General features: G+C 38.7%; 2 protein-coding genes across 3 annotated transcripts; one reads left to right on the forward strand and one right to left on the reverse strand.

Moving 5' to 3' along the window:
- Window positions 1-5,032: 5,032 nt before the first annotated feature.
- Window positions 5,033-16,018, reverse strand: LOC135583261 (ENHANCER OF AG-4 protein 2-like). 2 transcript variants are annotated; one of them, XM_065165635.1, is made up of 12 exons: window positions 15,537-16,018; window positions 14,984-15,060; window positions 11,138-13,234; window positions 10,531-11,044; window positions 10,345-10,453; window positions 9,695-9,807; window positions 9,438-9,625; window positions 6,420-6,999; window positions 5,816-6,344; window positions 5,601-5,696; window positions 5,412-5,511; window positions 5,033-5,291 (listed from the first exon to the last, which is right to left on the reverse strand). In XM_065165635.1, exons 1-11 carry the CDS (start codon window positions 15,645-15,647, stop codon window positions 5,441-5,443), a joined length of 4,485 nt encoding a protein of 1,494 aa, XP_065021707.1. In that variant the 5' UTR covers window positions 15,648-16,018; the 3' UTR covers window positions 5,033-5,291; window positions 5,412-5,440. The 2 variants fall into 2 exon arrangements, with proteins under 2 accessions (XP_065021707.1, XP_065021708.1); XM_065165636.1 differs by having other exon boundaries at window positions 5,033-5,311.
- A 959-nt stretch (window positions 16,019-16,977) lies between these two features.
- Window positions 16,978-19,337, forward strand: LOC103981230 (pentatricopeptide repeat-containing protein At5g66520-like). Its single transcript, XM_009397883.3, has one exon. The coding sequence runs from the start codon at window positions 17,101-17,103 to the stop codon at window positions 18,694-18,696; it is 1,596 nt and encodes a 531-aa protein (XP_009396158.2). The 5' UTR covers window positions 16,978-17,100; the 3' UTR covers window positions 18,697-19,337.
- The last annotated feature ends 986 nt before the right edge of the window (window positions 19,338-20,323 follow it).

Here is a 20,323-nt window from a genome sequence, read left to right on the forward strand (position 1 = left end):
ATCAATAACTGTCAACTAATGATGGCAAAATGTAAACTTGCTAACTTAACAAAAGTTTGTCCAATTTCAGCCAACTATCTCACTTGGAGCAACATACTGTAATATAGGACTCAATTATTTTGACATGAGTACATGTTTTATCACAACAAATATGAGGATAAAGAACTTGCAGAATTAAGGCGCAGACCTGCAGCGTAGGGTTATGGTGCCAAAGGTGCCACTCCCACCATTTTCTATCCAGACCCAAAGTATTGTTCCACTTCTAATAGTCTGCAATTTGATTAGACCCTAGAGACCAATAAAAACCAGTTAAGATTTAGCAGAACCATAGCTAGTTCATGTTAACCTAGGGTTGTTTCCTCTTTGAAACAATTACATGAAATCAGGGTATTAAAAAAAAACGTGAAACTGCAACAAAAACATACAAAAAAATCCCAATAATTATCATTACAAATTTGTTACCATCAAGGAACACAATCTCTGGTACTGCACCCATACCAATCCAGGCCTGGACCTGTACGAGTCTAAGCCGCACCGCTGAGTTTTGGAAAAAGCCTGAAAGAAGACTGAAAAATTGGAATAAAATGTTACTGACTGGTACAAGCCCTGTACTGGGTGTACCATGTACGTTAACAAGGTCTGCACTCCATTGGACTGTTTGAGAGGTAAATACACTCGTTCCATACTGTACCAGAAAGTATTGCAAACCTTGGTTAGTATATCTTACAACTACGAGAAATGATATTTGATAAAAGCAAACAAACAAGGCTTAATTATAAGTCATGAACCCATAAGTTCATCTTCAAAGTCTCCCAAAACACACTAAACTTAGTCCCAAATCCAACATACAGCATGAGGCAACACCGATGAATCAAGATGGAATAAACAACTAGACAAGAATTAATTTTCATACTTTGAGCAACAACAAAAGCTTCAACTTTTCTTCCAATATTGATGACAAATTCTCTGGATTCACAAACAAAAAAGCAGCTCCACGCCTCACAATGCTCAATGTTCATTCATTTGAACTAAAAAGGTATGGGGATAAGTTCTCCAAATGCCATTTTCAGACAGTATTTGTGCTACAAAAGGCCCAGTAAGATATTTAAGTATACAAATTTCTCCATATACCAATTCATATACTCAGCATTTGAAATGGTTTTAGCTGACATGACCTCTGAAGGCTTCCCAATTATTTCCAACACCAATTTGAGATATAATTATATATATACACAAACCATCATATTTTGTAACATGTGAGCAACGATTAAATATCATATCTTATAAATGACTTACTATCATCAATATATTGTGGTGTCGCAACAGTAGATGATTCCAAATTTTCAACATGTCTCAATTGTAAATCAAGATTATATATGTGAAACTCATGCATAATATTGACAACTATTATACTCTGTGCTACTGATGAAACAAAACAGTAACAGTCATAAGCTCATTATCTTTGATTATCCATGTGATAGTAGGGTACTGGGGACAAATATGGCTATGTCATGTATGAATGCCCAGCCTATGGTGCAGTGAACATATGGCCATCATGCCTATACTGGTTCGGATGATAAGACACCCCAATCTGTAAGGAATTCAATTTCATATACCAGACCTGTATCAATCGAAGCCCGGACCTACATGGATCTGCTATGTGCCAACATACCGACACGACATGCTATGGTACAAGAAATGGTAAATAATTAGATCAAAAAAATAATAAAAACCTATTTAGGGCTCTTTCTCATCTTTTCTTGGTACATGAAATCAATATTGGCAACAATAAAGCAATTTCAATTTAGAAAACAATAAAGGCTAAATTGAAACATATATTAAGGATCATAGACAGTGTCTAAAGAATACATATACACAAAAAGGTGTTCTAACATATAACATATAATCATAATAAATTAAATGTAAAACCAAAACATATACCTACCGAACGCAAGTCCATGACAGAAGGATCAGGTTCCTTGAGATAATCAAAGTATAGATAGATATATTACATCTGATGGACCAATGCATAAAACTACTCCCACAACATCTGATACTGGTAAATAGTGTGTTGTTGATGCAAGAACATGGTAAGAATCATCATCTCATCATCATGAACCACCCATGTGGTAAGAAGCACCTATGGCAAGTAGGACCCCGGCAAGTACGACTCTACAGGATGCACTAAAGTTACAGCTTGCGTCTCATTGTACGACTCTTATGTATTGTAAGATGTATTCAACTTAGAAACAAATGATCAGCTTTCATTATGCATCTATTGGCCATTAGATTCACCAGAATATAAAGGTTGAATAAGATGTGCTTCTATCAATGTCAATATCGTATAGGTTCTATCTAATCTAGGCTGTTCTAGCCAAGATTAGCCTAGATCTGCACTAGATCTTCAAGGATCAAGCCTAGATGATCTTGATCATCATGGGTCTACTCAGAACTAAAAGAATCAAGGTTGGATCTTCATGGATCAAATCCTAAGCAAAACACAACAAAATAAGAAAAACTACAAGCATGTATGTAAATCATGACCCTTCTTGAAATGAATAACCACCTAAAAGGGCATACATTTGCCATGTTCCACATCATTTAAAAACTTCCATCATCACTAACCATTAGGTTTCTGTGATGCAAGAGGTCATATAAGATATATTTGTGAAAGAGACAAAGAATTCTGTTCTTGAAAAAAGGAAGATCAAAAGGTGATATCTTTCCATTGTTGAGAAGGGCAGAAGCAGAAGACTGTACGACTTTCACAAAATCATGCACTTTGCCCTGTCTTCTTTTCTTTTCTTCTCCGATACTTTCAATTTAATTACTAATTATTTTTTCTTCATCAGCATTGACTTATTATGCTTTTGCATTTAAACAGTATGCCCTACCATTTAAAACAATATGTTAATATTCTGACTATAGAAATATCAGTACCATTCGATAGTTGACTAATACATTTTTAATATTAATTTTCTAAATTAACATGTTATACCATATTTCAATCAAGGTCTATGAATCAGTAGAAGTGAAGCCCCGACCATGAGACCACTAGATCCAATTGCAAACGAAGTCCAACCAATTCCAAGAATATTCCTACTTTTCTCCAACTAGTCCAGCTAGTTACTACCAGCTACAGAGAGTCAAAATTAATGAAAGTAATTACTATAATCAATTTCAGATCATCCTGAAGATAATACCCACAAGGACCATGACCTGTGTCAACCAATCTTTTGTGAACCAGTCCGGTCATGATCCAAAGTCCTACAACCAGCCCCCATCCCAATTTAAATATCCTGTACCATAACATATTGCCACACCGTTTCACTTGGCCAGAAGAGACCTCTGTCTCTAAATGTACCTTGAACTTTAAAAATTTAAGAAAGCTTCTTGGACACTTTTAATACGAGGCAAAGCTATATCATATCAGAGGGTGAGCCTTGGTGCAACAGTAAAGCTGCTTCTTTCCTACCTAAGTGAAAGGGGTAGAGTCACGGAAACACCTTCTCTGCTTGATGAGGTAAGACCGCATTTGTTTATCTTTCTCGGTCACATTAGCAGGAGCCTTGCTCATTGGCCAACCTTTGAAGGTCAAGATTTACGAAATTGAATCATGCCTAGAAGGTAATGCACAAGCAAAAGTCTACATGTATAAACACAAAAAACATACTAAAAGAAATTTGAGGAGTAATAGGCACTAAAAGGAAGTATTAAACAGGTCACGTGGTAATCTATTAAGAACTTGGAAATATAGCAACCACATATCCAATGAATATAATATCAAATAAATATAACAAAACTAAAAATTAAAGTTGAGAACATTATAGAAGCTGCAAACTTAGACACTAACTAGTTCATTGCATTATTAAGTCCTGAGATCAAGTTGCAAAAATTCACAAAGGCAGCAATGATATAGTAGCAACATGGTGATAATTAAGTCTAATATTGTTGTGAAGCATGAAAATAAGAAAACTTCATCATGTGAAACACCATGATTATGCTGGAACTAAGAAATTAAAGTTTTGATTCCCTGCATGCCAATTGGCCATTAGAATGACACATCAGGTATTGTACACAATGCTTCATACCAAGCATGGCAAGGGTCCATGCCTGAACTTACATATTGGCATGGCCAATTGATTGCACTTTGCCACATTATTGCAAGGGCCATGAGCACTGGAGCTGACACCTCAATTAATGAAAATGATACAACATGTCAAATTGAAGATAAAAACAACAGCGCACAATCCACTATTGGTCCCTGCCCACTTGATTTCAGCAGACAACATTGATGGCACTAATGATCACCTTTAAAACTAAAATAGGATGGTGAAATCCTAAATTAAAATTTCATCTATAGAAGAAAGCAAAACAAGATTTAGATTTCCCCAGAACCTGATCTCTCACAAAAGTTGTTTCAAAATTTAAGCTCTAGGCTCTCATTAACCAAGTGACTCTTCTCCCAACCAGAGTGATGCAAGCATTTAAATGAGTAATCCTCAAGCTGGTTTTTCATTCATCAACATGAACATAAAGTAATGTCAAAAAGAAATAGAACTTGGTGTATTCATAAACAAGAGCTTCAACTGATTAAGGTGAATGCTGTTACGACCTTGCAGACTACTACAACTAGTGATGCCAGGTCTTCCTCATACGGAAGAGATTAGTTAGTTATTTGACTTTTGACTTCAACATTCCATATTCTCAGAACCAAGGTTTGCTGTATCGGACTGTACCGCCCGATACGGGCGGTACGTATCGGTCCGACAGACTAGCGGTACGCGGACCGCCCTGTACCGGTCCGCCCGTACCGAGCACTGTAGCAGTGCACTGTAGCACTGTAGCACTACTACAGTGCTCAGTACACCTGAGTGTACCGCTCGGTACACCTGGGTGTACCGAGCGGTATACCGTACCGTACCGATACCGAGCCCGGATCGAAACGCCGGTACAGTACGGTACGACGAACCTTGCTCAGAACCATAACAAATAAAAAGGAACTGGATTTCATCTCAACCATATGCATGAATTATGCAACTGAAACATTATATATATTTGTGAAAAGTACAAAAAGTCAAAACCACATGTTGCCGATCGCCTATACAAAATGGGCTTACATTTATATGTGTGGGTTGTTGTAGTTTCCAAGACAAATTAGAATGTACATAGTCCTTCAAAATAACTAAACAAGGTATCACCACCTCTGATTCTCAGATGGCATCTTTCTTTCTAAAATCAACTAGAAGAAGATCATTGCCACATTGACTGATGCTGCAAGTCTCCAACTCCTGGACACCATAGGATGAAACTGAGACAACATACAAGGAAATACAGAAGAAGATTCTATAATGAAGAAATTTCACTGTTGCTCTTGCAAAGCTAAGAACAAAGGGATTGTCAAAGGTTACCATATCTAGACATATACATAGAAATGACTTTAAGCTGGTCTCCAACAATTAAGACCAGGAATATCTGGCCTGCCTGATGGCACCTGGGAAAATGTATGGCCTGGAGTAATAAATGACACCAATCAATCAAATTGTGATTATTATCAAACTTGTAAATTTCAAACACCAATTCAAAGGAGGGAGGGCAACCTTGAACTGAGCCTCCAGATGGCATGGGATTATGCAAAGGAAGCTGAAATCCCATAGAATTGGATGGTGGTCTTTCCATGCCAGACCTCATAAATCCTGCCCAAAAATGTCAGAAATAAGTACCCTACCATCCTAGGTACAGTTTCTCTTACAGGATGCATAATACAGATGACCATGTTCACATGTCGACTTAGCAGCAATTTGTAACCACATACCATCCTGCACAATATGGGGCCCTGAGCATGATGGTGGTCTTGCTCCGGATACCCAAGTACTATGCTGACTATCCGGGCTAAAGTCAGTAGAATGCACTCTCCTTTGTTCATCAGAAACATATTGTCTCTGACTATTAGGAACAGATGGCAATGGATAAGGATTGAAAGTCTGCTGAACTGATTGTTGATCCACAGCAACATGAGAAAAATGGCCAGCAGGCATTTGTGTATTTGGAAGAGGGTAGTTGGAGGAAGTTTGTGCAGGGGTGACGGAATGGTAAGGTCTTTGGTGAAAGGATGTGTTACCTTGTTGAAACTGGTGAATTTGATGAGAGGTTTGAGGGGCTACATACAATTTGTTATGTCCATATTCAAATGTGCTAGAGGAAGAAAAGTTATTATGAGATTGTGTATTGCCCATTCCAGTAGCCATAAAGTTAGGATGCTGCTGCAGAACCACTTCACTACTTGAAGCAGTTTCCTGTCCCTGCATTGCAGCATTACCAGACATATGGACTAGTTGGTTGCCCTGCAGACAAATGCCAAAACATCAAATATCCAATACATATATGGCATAATACATCATTTTATAAAAAAGACTTACATTTGACATTCTGAATTCTTCTTGCTTACTGGGAAAAAATGAGGACGGTGAGGATGATGACGGTGCAGGTGGAAATGGGACTGGGGGCAAAGATGCTTGTCCAGTTGGTGGCAGAGGTGGTGGGAGTGGGGGTGCAGATGGTGATAATGGTGGGGGCGGAGGTGGTGGTGGTGGCGGTGAAGAAGGCAAGGGTGGGAGAGGAGGTGGTGGTGGTGGAGAATCCAAAAGAGGTGGAGGAGCAGTAGGTAGAGGGGGCAGCTCTGTTGGATTGGTCGACGTTGGTTCCATAGACGCACTAGAATTTTCATGCTGCAAGTCAATTTTATGGTTATAATCTCCCATCATGCCCTTCCTATCTTTGGACAAAGTAGTATCTTCCATTTCAAGTTCACCATCTACATCCTTCAGTATGTGATGATGTCTGTCACTTGGTGTGAATGCACAAGTATCAAATTCTTCTAAAGCATTACCAGCTCCATATGACAATTCGTCACCAGAATCTCTGTATACAGTGATAGGACCTTCCTCGTCTTCAAAAACATGAGATGATAACAATCCAGGCAACTGGAATGTTGCATTGCTGAAAGAAAATAGAAATGATGTGACACAATAAGATCAATTACATTGTATGTCATAAAAAAAGAAAATAAATATATCATAATTATAAAGAAATAAGCCTCAGGAAAGATAGGCAGACTAATAAAACAAGTTTTGTTTCAATTCCACTTCAGTTTCTAATTCATTGAATACAACACACATTCTTGATCAAGGACTCACCAAACACGAATGGAATATTTAACTCTACAACAAAGATCATTAAGTTGCATATACTCTTACTTTAGACTTCAAAGAAGAGAACTGGCAGTTTTTCCTAGGTGAAAGCACAAGATAAACTAAAGGCAAAAAAGAACATCTGAACCTAATTAATAAATCATTTATATGTATCAGAAAAGTATCTTAAAATGTAAAATAAAAAATGAATGAAACTATTTGGTCCAGTGTATTTTTCCATATATTTTGAATCAGTTTTGTTTTTATAATTAATAAACAAAATAAATTTGGTTCAGTTAAGATTTACCATAAATATGAAATGATTAAAACAAAAACCTCTAGCCATTTGATGCTCCTATTTTTAGCTCCTACTTTTCAACCTTAATGAGATCAAATGGTTTAGAACAAATGCTCCTAAATTCCTAATGTTAGTTCCTTCACTAGGCCCATATGTAGTAAGTCATTTATTTTATCTTCCTAACACTTCCTCGCGGTCTGTTTAAACAAAAACCCTTTCCCCTTTTTCTCTCAGCAAAGAAGCACATGTATTTTTCTACTACACCACCAAAACTCTTATCAGGTACCAGAATGCAGGGATGCAGGGAGGGTTGCAACGAAATGGAGTAAAGGTGGTAGAGAGTAATAGGTACGACACCACAGGTTGACCTTGAGAATTGATTGGTTCGTGGTAAAATCCTTTGATGCCGAATTACTCAACCACCATCACGGCAACTAGGATATCCAGATAGTTTAAGGTATTTTTTTAGTCTAATATGAACAAATTGTACATTTGTCCTAACTGAAACAAGAAAATTGTAACAGTTAACTTCCATCTTTCAGTATGGTTCAGTTACGGATTAACTAGGAAATGAAAATTTCAAATAGTTCGGTCCAAACATAAGGGAGTACCCAAGCCAAATCAAATGAACATACCTTTATCGTAAAGCTTGAAAAAACCTTTCAGACCAATCTAAGATCACTAAAATCTGCAATGTGTTACAAAAAAATTTTTCAAGGTAATAGAAATATGGTAGCGATCACAACTTCAGAAATCCTGCTGATACATATTTCATTTGTGAGATTTTAATAATTCAACTTGTTTGGTCTTCATATCAAAGCAGCAAACCAATATGAAGTGTTATACCAAAATAGTTTAGGGGAGTTCTATAAATTCCCTCTCTTTTCTTTTCATTACCAAAAAGCCCCTTCACCAAACACATTTGTAACCTGCCCCCTTACCTATTTAAAGTAGATTGTAACCACCTTAGAGCCAATGTCTGTGACCCTGGCAGAGTCTACAGTCGTGACCCTGGCAGAGTCTACAGTCAGTCAAACGGGAAAAAAAGGAAATGACGAGAGTGTCGGTGATTCTTCCAATGCATATTATATTTATCAAAGCATATCTTCAAGAACAACTGACTTTTGCTTGAGAACTTATCTTCAAATCTATGGATAAGCAAAAGGGAAGCAATCGGGAAACAGAATTTGGGAGAAAAAAAAGAAGTAATTATATAAGCAGAAGAGAAACAGAGAAAGGAAGTTGCTGCTGTTGTGCAAGATAAAGGCAGAACAAAGAATGCCGCCCTATCAGATGCTGCAGCGAAAAGTTCCATCAAAAGTGAGCAATCTTGAAAACCATCCAAGAGAAGGAATATACATCTAGTATACCACTCAGTTAAGGCTCAATGACTGACATTTGCTGACAGAGGGTTCACCAGCAAGTTTTTATATGTAATGGTGGAAGGGCGTATTACCTATAACACAAGGCTTTTTTAATATAAAATAACCAGGGAGAGAAATTTCTATCAAAAACCCAATAGTTTTTGTGGAATCCTAGAGTGGTCAATCAAGATAAATCAGTTTCATCGAACTATAGAAGAGAATCGAGATACACCAGACAAAGCGTACCTACAAAATGATAAGAAATTCAATTTGCAGAATACAGTTACACATCTGTTGTTGTTCACACGGAAATGAGGTATTCAAAATTAAATTCTACCAAATCACAGTTCAGATACTTTAAATTTGTAGATGTGTCATTATGATAAAAAGTCAATTTCTAAAAGCATGACATTATCTTTAATTATGAACCACTAGACCCAGATAATATTAAATCAAAAAATAATGCAGCTTTTGACAGAAAATAATGAATATTATGAAAGCACTAAAGATAACATGTTGCTCAGAAAGAAGACAAGCATCGCCATTGAACGGATATCAAATAACATAATTTGTGTCACACAATACCTTCCATACTCATCAACAAGCATGCCTTCAATTTCTCTGATTGGATCATCTATAGACCGCTCAGCTCGAGATGGACGCCTAAGAAATATTCCAGCATTCACATCATCATTGGGATCCTCAATGTCATCAATGTATCGACGAAGAAGATTTTCAGGCATAATTTTCCTCTCAAGCCATAACTTCAAAACCTGAGAAGATATTTTTACTTACCAACAGTGACATGATACTATCAAATTGAAAGTACGTAGCAAAATCACCTTGAGACACTGACGACGATTCTCACGTGTACCAGCCCCAGGTGGAGCAGCAGCATCCAACAGACGTGGTAATGCTGCCTGTACATTAGGAATATATGACGACCCAGCAATCCCTATAAGTTATCAAGATATAATGAATAAAGCAAAGTTCATGGATCAATGATTTAAATACCAGTCCAATACCGGTTTCAGCAACCTACCAGACAAGTATGGTACTGATATTCTGAATATTATACAGACCTGTACAGTCTGGTATCATTGAATAAATAATACAAAAATGAATGGCAGTATATGTCTATACAAATATCAAGCTATTTGTTACAATACAGGCACTTAATTAAACTGGTTAATATCAGCCCAAAATGACCAGTACAATCGGGATTTCAAATTTTGCTACAGAGAACACTAACAATAACACAAACCTAGAAAACAATAAAACAAAGTCTATATGACATTAGCAAAGGACTGCCATAAGATGAATCCATATTCTATTTTACTAGGTCTAAAATTTCAAACATGGGGGTCGTGGCACAGATTTTATTGTATGTCATATTGTTTAATTTTGATTCCAAAAATACAACAGCACAAAAAAAGGAGGAAAAAAATCATATCTCGAGGAAGAAAAAAAACGCTTCCAGATATGCACCTACCTTTCTGGGCATGCGAACATTGAGTAATAGAGTCAACAAGGAAAAAGAGATCAACTCTACGATGAAAGCTGGGTTCACCCTCCAACTTCTGAAGAAGAAGTTCCACGATCTACAGACGATCAGACCTGTAACCCATTATGATCTATATTGCACAAGCTAGAGACCGGTTTATGCAAGTAAGCTCACCTCACCAGCAATGCCATATTTGGCACACTCAATCGCCAGCCGAGTTGCACGTCCAATACTATCCTTTGTCCTTGAAAGTGTTTCTATCATACCCTCCAAAGCATCACGTGCAACAGCAGCTTCAGTACCACCACTTAGTGAACCACCCAGTGGCCTATATTCAGGACTATTCCTGTGCTCATATTCTTCAAGTTCCACTTTGTTTAGTGAAGAAAATTCCTGAGGAACTGCAGAAGGAGAACCAAGAGGCATGCAAGCATAAGTTCCTTTCATGTTCTTCTGAGAAGAATTTGCTGTTGAAAAGGGAATAGACGAAGGACTTGGGCTCCTTCCATGGATCACAGTTGGTGCGGATATTAAAGTGAAAATAGCATTTTCAGGGGGTAGGCTCTGTGATTGTGCTTGTCTCCTTTTTGCTTGAGCGGCTGCAATAAGGTGCTTCATTGACTTGGTGGAATCAACATATATAGATTCACTAAAACTTATCATTTTAGCTTCTACAGAAGCTTCTGATCTGTAAAATATTGGAAACAATTAGCAAATAGTCATCAAACTAGCATAACAACACAATTAACATAAAGCATCCATCTGAAGAATAAATTTATACCTTTGCCCTCCTGAAACATCCTTTTTAGAATTTTGCTCCACAGAAAATTTGCTCTCAAACCTGTTAGATTTTGAAGTTACCTTTATGTTAATTTCTTTATTTGATATCTTATTTTCTTCGAGCATAGCTTGAAAATGGGAAGAGTTCAAGCTCCCAGATGTGTGGTTGGACAGTTTGGAAGGGGCAATTTGGGATTTCTTTCCATTAGAGCCCACAATTTTCATATGGGGTTTTACAGATGTCTGATCTGTCAACTTCATTGTATCACCCAGGGCAGTAGTGGTCTCGGGTGAAACATTTGATGGTCGACAATCCCCAAATGATGATTCATCACACTCTGGTTCCATGGGACTTTGAGAATTCTGAGAACCTCCGCACTTTTTAACCCTCCTCTCCTTATCCTTTTCAGCCATGTTGCCAGGTAATGTCATACCATCTGAAGTCTTCTCATCCTTGGCCAAACCAGGCTTATCAGTCACAGCATTATTGGATAGAGAATCTCTGTTATGCTCCATCAAAGAGTGAGGTTTATCTTCAGAAACTGAAATTCCTGGATGTGCTCCAACCAAGTTGCTAGCATATTCTTTATGAATTGGGGTCCTCTGCTCTTCCTCGTCATCATCAATTTTGCATAATCTACGTCTACGAAAGACATGGGTACTTACGGGCACTTCATCTTTTAAAGAGTGAGAACTTGTTCGACTTGTACTTGCAGCAGTTTTAGTAGCACGATCTGCCACTGTATCCATGGACTTAGAATGTTTAGCCATGGCAAGGACAGCATCATTATGTTGCATAAGTGTTCTATCATGATGTGTTTCTGTCTCTGATGTCAAGTGAGCTTTCATGGAGATTCCAGATTTCTTTGTCTTGATAACTTTGTCACCTTTCCTTTTGGCATCAACTCCAGATAAATCACAGTGTCTTGAGCTCTTGCTCTTCTCACTACCCACCTCTATCAATTTTGACCTTTTAGCTGGCTGTGAATCTTTGCTACCATCCAGCTTATGTTTTTTATTTCTAATATGAAAATCCTTCACTGTTAATTCACCCGAAGAAATTGACCCTTCAGAGGCATATTCGTTGGAAGCATCAGCTACTTCCTTCCTTGGATCTCTATCCATTTTTTCTTTATCGAGAAAACGTTCTTTGGGCCTTTTCAGGCTCTTTGATCTTTTTGTATATTTTGAGTCAGCATCTATTCTCAAAACATTTTTAGATGGTTCTCTATTATGGTCACGGGAAGCATCCCCTTTATTTCCCTCCCCAAACATCTTGTTTCCCTTTCCAAAAGAACCCTTCAGCTGATTTTGTGGAGATGGGCTTTTTTTAACTTTCAAAGCATTTCTCACTTTTTGTTTTTGCTCAGCTACGAGCTTTGTTGTTTGATTCCCATTCCCTGAAACCTTCAGCACGTTAGCTGCATCTTTCTTCTGAGGTTCATTTTCATGTCGGGAATCACCACAATCCTGAAGTCCAACAGCAGCAGAGCCTTCTGGAAGCAGCTCTACAGTTTCCTTTTTAGGTAACATATCCAGATAATTTCCCTTACTTACGTCAGGATCAGGACTTGTTAATTTCTCCTCCTTATCAGAACAAGTATGAGAAACTGAACTAGAAACTACAAGTTTCGTATCTTTTGCAACCTGGGCACCATTGCTTGAAGGCTTTTCCCTTTTCAAGGGAGATCCAGCTCCAGCTAAAATATTTGGACTCAGATCAGAAGATACATTCGCTTCTTGGCTTCTTGAACCACATTCCATTCCATGCAACTTATCAGTCAAGCAGTAATTCACATCACTCATGCTATGCTCATGTTTTTTTCCCTGGTCTTCCAAATGAGATACTTCATCATTCTCCATTAGATGCTTGCTATCATAAAAATCACTAATTGAGGAAGATGTGTGTCCGGTGCTTGTCCTGTCAATATCGAGTCCTGATTCTGGGGAAAGCTTCTTATGTGATTCTTCAAAGGCTTCACATATCTCCTCCACAGCACGAGAAAAGTATTTGACTGTTTTACCCTGGCAGCGAGCTATCAACTTACTTTTTGACTCATTAGTGAACACCTGAATGTCAGCTGGTAAAACAAAGGCACTGCAAAAGGATAGCCAAAAAAATAATTATCCATAAAAAAAGGGCTTACATATCAAGTATTATATCCACAACTTTAAAGTTAAACATCAATCAATTTCATTTATCAAACTTGAGCAAGATATTAAAAAGCAAAATAAGGCACTTGTGTGAATAATTTTCATAACCAACAAATGCTTCATAAATTTTTCATGACCCACAAATGCTTCATATCAAGTGCAATAAGCACATGAGCAAGCACACTAATAATAGGCCAATAGAAAAGGGTTGGCTAGAGACCCAGTTTTCTAACCAGCCAGATCCCTTTCCAGTTCTATAAAGGTACATTATTTTTCATTTGTAGAAAAAGATCACAGGAAATCCACATGAATTTGACAAACAATATTCAAAATTTCACAATATTTAATTGATATAGTTTTCATTTTTATTGATACTTTAATCAATCTTGAACTTCCTTATATCATAGGCTTTTTATTAAAGCACATTTACCTTGTCTCAAACCAAGAACTAAGCTTCGAAATGTCAAAGGAAGCAGTAAATCTGTTTTCAAGAACAAAAAGCATGACATACTTCATCTTCAATGTTCAAACTCATAAATAAAGATCTTCAATAGTAATAGATAATAAATTCAATTACTACACATGATAGGATTTCCAAACATCAAACATTCTATGAGGATATGAGATTTGAATCCAAAGGCAACCCACTAAACCCTTATTTACATGATTCATGTTAATTCAGAAATTTATATTTCAAGGTAATTTCATCAAATATACATAAATAAAAGTACCCATATAGACCAAAGGTAATGATGCAAAGTTTTAGTTTCATAGTTCAAAACAATTTGCATGATGTTTTGCATAGATATCCTCCTCATCTATGGGGTAGTATCTCCTTTAGGAGTTCAGTGTATCTTTTCAGCATTAAGAATAAGAATAGAGTTAATCATTGCAGTGCACCACTCAAGATGATTGGCTGCACCGTGTCATGATCCAAACCATAAACCATCGATCCAAAAAGCTTAAGCTCGGATTACTCATATTGATAGTTCAACCATCGAACCCTTATAAGTTCATTCAAATCATTTCTCACTATCAATGCATAACTAAGTTGGGGTACCATGATCTCTGCCCACTCAAGGGCTTGGCATTCTCATTAAGGACCAACATAATCCGTAATCAAACTAGTATAGTACATGTAAGGCCCAACTCGGTGATGGCTCCACATAATAATGTCTCTAGTATCATCCACAAGTAATCCTTTCCTACTCAAGCCCTTGGCATGCTTAGTACCAGGTTGACTCTGATCCGTCGATCAATAGGAAGACGGAATCATTAACTTTGTCGAGCTTGAACCAATAATCCATAAAACTTAAACTCAGGTCAATAATAGTACACACATCAAACACTTATAAGTCCCTTCAAGTTATCTCCTACTTTTGATATGGATTAAACCTGGGCACTGCTTTTGATATGTATTAAACCTGGGCATTACACCCTCCACAGACTCCAACCTAATGTTTTCACTTACAATCATAACAAAGATAAATTTATGAACTTGAATTTTGTCAATAAAGAATTATTTTCCTTTTTTGTGTTCATAGTTAAACAATGGTCATAACAAATATTAAAATTGTGATCATCTTCATCTGACGTCACGAACAAACCAGATTATCAGGAAAAGATGTAGCAAAAGTAAAATAGAATTTCAAGGACAATAAACAATAAATGGAGAACAAATAATGAAACTTACATTTCAGAAGTCCCAAAGAACTGAACAAAATATTTCCTAGGATCTGGTGATCGATCGAAATCTTCTGGCCTGCTTATCTGAAGAGAAGGCAGCAGTTTTCTTAATGCAGAATAAACCACATTTGCAAAAGGTGCAACCGGAATCAGCACACACAAAAAAAAAAAGAGGAAAACAAAAGAAGAAATTGAAGCACTATATAATCTGGAAGAGACATACAAAGATTCTGAATGAATATTCAGATAACTACATGTTACAAACGGTAAAGCGAGGATGCTAAATTCTCCAGCACATGATTGAACACAAAGAAAAAGATAAATCAAATTAAACAGGAGATGGAAACAAGGTTAAGAACATACTTCCAATGAGAATAATAGCCCGGTATCAAAGAATAGCAACCGAGCAGAACCCTAGAAACCTTGTTCCATAGAATCTAACCAGAGCATAGCAAAATAGCTTATGCAACAGGGATATTGATCGACTCCAAATCACGAGAACACCATAATCCATCTTCCGGACATTATCAGGCCCAAGAACATCCAGAAATCGAGCTTACCTTCGCCGGCCAAGCGGGGTACCCCTTCACCTTGGCGAGAACGAAATCCCCCAGCTTGAGTTGCCCCATTGCCTTGACCCGATTCCCGCCTCGCCTCCGCCCGGGGGCCATAGCGGCGAACCCAGAAACCCTAACGCAATTCCGTCTTCCGCGAATACAACCCCCCACGGACAAAGGCGACCAAGGAAGCGCAAAATAATCCCTAGGACCTCCACATGCGGAGACGCTCCCCCTCTAATCGAGGGACAGCACCCCCGCCCCGTCCTACGGCCGCGACGAGGGGCGGCGGCGACGGCGTGCCACGGTTGCAGGATCGTACGGCGGCGGGGTACGGGCGGCGAAGTGGCGCGTCGGATTACGAGCACCGGAACGGGCGGAGTTCAGGGCAGAGAGAGGGAGCGCGTGGGAACGAAGAGGAGAGACGCGTAGGCGATCGGAATTTGGGTGAGAATAGACAAGTGGAGACGCCGAGTTACGATGAATGCAAATAAGAATGACGTTATAAAGCCTAAGGCTCGGGCCTCTCCCATTAATATCTTGTTCTCTGCGGACTAAACCGGATTCGATTTGGCCCATCTTAGAACCAATGCGAGCCCAAATTAAAGATCCATTCAACCCGTTAAATCCCGTACTCAAATCGGATTCGGATTGTAGTGGATAATGTGTTACCGGAAACCCAAATCTATCTACTCAAATCTCGTGGCTAATATAATAAATGAATACGTGTTCTCTTCGTCCCAAATCAGCATAGAGTTTATTTCTGATAATATTAGAGCGACATAAATATTAACCCCTTATTTTAGTCTTCCCAGCCGACATTGAAAGTGCATTTGTAGGTGTTCATATCCATTTGAAACCTTTCGATGGTAGCAAAAGTTTCCTTAAACTCGAATATTTTATATGATATAATCTTTGAATATTTTATTAATCATTTTTTGATATATGATTTTCACACTCTTTAATTTAAATGACATGATTTTATAGTAATAAAACCCTCCTCGATCGATCTTTTAGATACATAATTTTTCTCGCATACATCGTGTCTCATCGACTATAAATCTTCGTTGTCGAGCACAATGATATCTTACCCAGTCAACCGGTAAGTTGTTAGTTTTCAATCTCTTGATATGATCATCGTATATTTTTAATATTTCTTTATTTCTTAGTTGATTTAAATCGGTTATCGAATCAATAATTTTTTTTTTCTTTTTTATCTTTTAGCACTCTATATGAATGAATTAAGACTCTCATTCTAACGAACTCAAGTATTTTTAATTTTATTATTTTATTTATAAAAAATAGAGTTGATATATATGGTGTGTATATATTGATTATAGATTGCATGCATACACAGTAATCTTTTTGGTCTCCACTGTTTCATTTAATGATCTGAATCATCAACGTTGATCTATATACAATTAGATGCATGCAGAACTTTATTCTCTTTTCATTATTCCATGTTGTTGACCGATCCAAAATATTTTTTTTTATTCTGTTGAAAATGGATCAATTTTCGCCATCCTTTCTGCTGAATTCTTTGTGATGCACAATTGCACACAGAGGAATGGCCGCCGTCGGATCCTCGGCGAGAAAGCTAGAGCTCCTCCACTGTCCCGACCTCTCCCGCTGCCTCGCCGCCTTCTCCTCCGCCTCCGAGCTCAGGCGCGTCCACGCCCTCGTCGTCACCTCCGGCCTCTCCTCCGACCCCTTCACCGTCGCCCGGCTCCTCGCCGCCTGCGCCGTCCCCACCTCCGGCAACCTCCGCCACGCGCGCTCCCTCTTCGCCAGCCTCCACCGGCCCACCCCGTTCATGTACAACACCATGATCCGCGCCCTCTCCCGGAGCCCCCGCCCCGTCGAGCCCGTCCTCCTCTACCTCCGCATGCTTCGCTCCGGGTTGTCGCCCGACCGGCTCACCTTCCCTTTCCTTATCCGCTCGTGTTCCGTGCTCGGCTTCGCAGGCCTCGGCCGCGGAGTCCACTGCCACGCCGTGAAATTTGGGCTCGATTCCGACGTCTTCGTCGTGAACAATGCCATAACCATGTACTCGGATTGGGGCGAAATGAGCTCCGCCCAGCAGCTGTTCGACGAGCATGCCGACGTGGTTGATGTCATCTCGTGGACAGCATTGGTCACAGGATACTCGAATTACGGGCGGCTGGACTGCGCGCGGTGGTTCTTCGAGCGGATGCCAGAAAGAAATCCCATCTCCTGGAATGCGATGATTGCGGGGTACGCGAAGGATGGGAAGGTCAAAGCAGCATTGCATCTGTTCAACAAAATGCCCCACAGAAATGTGGCCTCCTGGAGCTCGATTATTTCCGGCTTCGCGCAATCGGGTCGTTGCGCGGAGGCGTTGGCCGTGTTCAGAGTAATGGTCAAAAGGGAAGTCACCCCGAACGAGTCGACTTTGGTGAGCGCGGCATCAGCTTGTGCGCAGCTGAGGGATTTGAATCAAGGGGAGTGGGTGCACAGGTACGTTACAGAGCATACAGTGGAGATGAGCGTCATCCTAGGAACGGTTCTCGTGGACATGTATGGCAAGTGTGGGAGCATCAGCAAGGCCCTCAAAGTGTTCAAGGATATGCCCGAGAAGAATGTGTATTCGTGTAACTCCATGATCACCGGGTTGGCCATGAATGGGTCGGAGAGGCAAGCTCTAACATTCTTCTGGAAGATGCAGCTGATGGGTTTGGAGCCAAATGCGATAACCTTCATCGGATTGTTGAGCGCCTGTAGCCACTCGGGGTTGATCAACGAAGGCCAGCAGTTCTTCGACATGATGACTCGGGTTTATGGGATTAGGCCTCTCGAGGAGCACTACGGTTGCATGGTTGACTTGCTTGGCAGGGCGGGACTGATCAAAGAAGCGGTTGATTTCGTGGAAAGAATGCCGGTGGAGCCTCATCCGGGACTATGGGGAGCTCTTGCCGGTGCATGTAGAATCCATGGCGATGTGGAGCTCGGCGAGAAAGTGGGGAAGCAGTTGATCGAGTTGGAACCGCATCATGGTGGGCGGTATGTGTTGTTGGCGAACATGTACGGAGCTGCAAGGAGATGGGACGACATGGCCATGGTAAGGAAACTGCTGAACCAGAGGAAAGCTGCAAAATTCCCTGGAAAGAGCTCAGTGGAGGCAGAAGCGGCAGCCTCTGTTTGATGCTTCTCGCGATCATATCTCAGCAACAAAGTTTTCATGGAGTAGCTGCTGCAGTGCTGCGAGACTCATCACGCTCAACATCATCAAGCAAAAAAATTTGCTGCAGAACCAGCAAGAAGGACAGCAATGTTTTCCTCGCATATTTGAATGCTCTTGATTTGAGTGGGGATATCGCCCAACGCCGAGCTCAATCGAGGAAAACGATTTATATTCGCCACACTGCAAATATTTGGGACATTTCAGCTTCTTGTGATCTGGAGCTCTTCGAGATCAAGATTCATGGTATTCTCATTAGCATATATATGCTTGGCTCATATGCCAGAGAAAGTGATTCTTTAGTAGATCATGGAATCTGCTCCTTTCGTCATGCTGCGTGGATTTCCATGATCAATCATTAGGAGTTTAAGATTGGATTTTTTGGTTATGCATGTTGAAGAGGAAACTGGGTGGTAATTCCACCCTCAAAATTGGATCATGATTTGGGTTCCCTTAGAAGTAAGATTAAGAGTCCTTTATAATTGTTCTTTTTTTTTTTCTTTCCAATTTTGACAACTACTTTTATCAGCTTATCTATTAAATTGTTTCTGTAGCCATGATCATGTAAATAAAGGACCAAAATCTACCCTACTGCACAGAGTGCTTCACAATATTACTTGCCATCCAAGGCCGTTGTGTTTTATTATTATTATGATTATTGTTATTATTATTTCAAACCCCCTCATATTACCATCACCTTCGACATGAAAGACTTCTCTCTCATGATCGTTGCCAAGCACCTCTTTACCATATTTGCCATAACCGTCATATGACACTTTTCAAAGGTGTCACCCTATAATAAAACAATAAATCGATAACGATAGCTACGTGAAAACAATGAGGAAAGAGTAATGCATGGGGAGGGCTCTTGTAAAAACTAAGGAACACAAAAAGCGAAAACTATGAACACCTTTTAGAAAAAGTGAAAAAAATATTTTTTTTTCAAAATATTTTTATCATCCTTGGAGGAACACAAAATATTTTTTTTTCAAAAAGTAAAAACTAAGGAATACAAGGAGGAGTTCTTCTCCTCCTTGTATCATCTCCCCTCACCCACCTCTACTTCATTCCTCATTTTGAGTAGGCAGGGGATAGAGAATCCATAGGTTTTTCATATTCTTCTAAATAATATATTTTATTTTAAAATTTAAAATCATTATCAAAATTAATTAACAATATTAATATTTAGAAATAATAATAGCAATATTTGTAAACATGTCACAACAATATTCAAATATAAATATATCCAAATATAATAACAATCAAATAAATAAAAATACATCAAAATAAAATTACAAATTAATATTTTCCATTAATCCTACTTTTCTAATTTCGTGTTCGAATCTTACATAAATAAGAAAACATATAAAGTATCAAGCAATAAAAAATAAATATAAATAATATTATTAAAACTAAATGATATATGAATTGCCTCAGAATCATCTTGATCCTCTTTAAAGGACGTGTAACGTTTCGATCATGCTATTAAATATTTATTAATTACATAAAAAAGAATAATAAAGAAATTAATATTGTTAAAAAATAACATTTAAAATATTTTCATTCAAATTAAAGTTCATACGAGAGGTTC

The sequence above is a fragment of the Musa acuminata genome, chromosome BXJ1-4 (genome assembly GCF_036884655.1).
Source record: "Musa acuminata AAA Group cultivar baxijiao chromosome BXJ1-4, Cavendish_Baxijiao_AAA, whole genome shotgun sequence".
Taxonomy (NCBI): domain Eukaryota; kingdom Viridiplantae; phylum Streptophyta; class Magnoliopsida; order Zingiberales; family Musaceae; genus Musa; species Musa acuminata.

Bases quoted from the DNA above. Each gene is read 5' to 3' on its own strand.
- LOC135583261 (XM_065165635.1), bottom strand. From the start codon at position 15,647: ATGGCCCCCGGGCGGAGGCGAGGCGGGAATCGGGTCAAGGCAATGGGG. The intron at 10,454-10,530 runs GTGAGCTTACTT...GATCGTCTGTAG, and splicing joins AATATGGCATTGCTGGTGAG to ATCGTGGAACTTCTTCTTCA. The intron at 5,512-5,600 runs GTTGCCCTCCCT...TTATTACTCCAG, and splicing joins ATCTGGAGGCTCAGTTCAAG to GCCATACATTTTCCCAGGTG.
- LOC103981230 (XM_009397883.3), top strand. From the start codon at position 17,101: ATGGCCGCCGTCGGATCCTCGGCGAGAAAGCTAGAGCTCCTCCACTGT.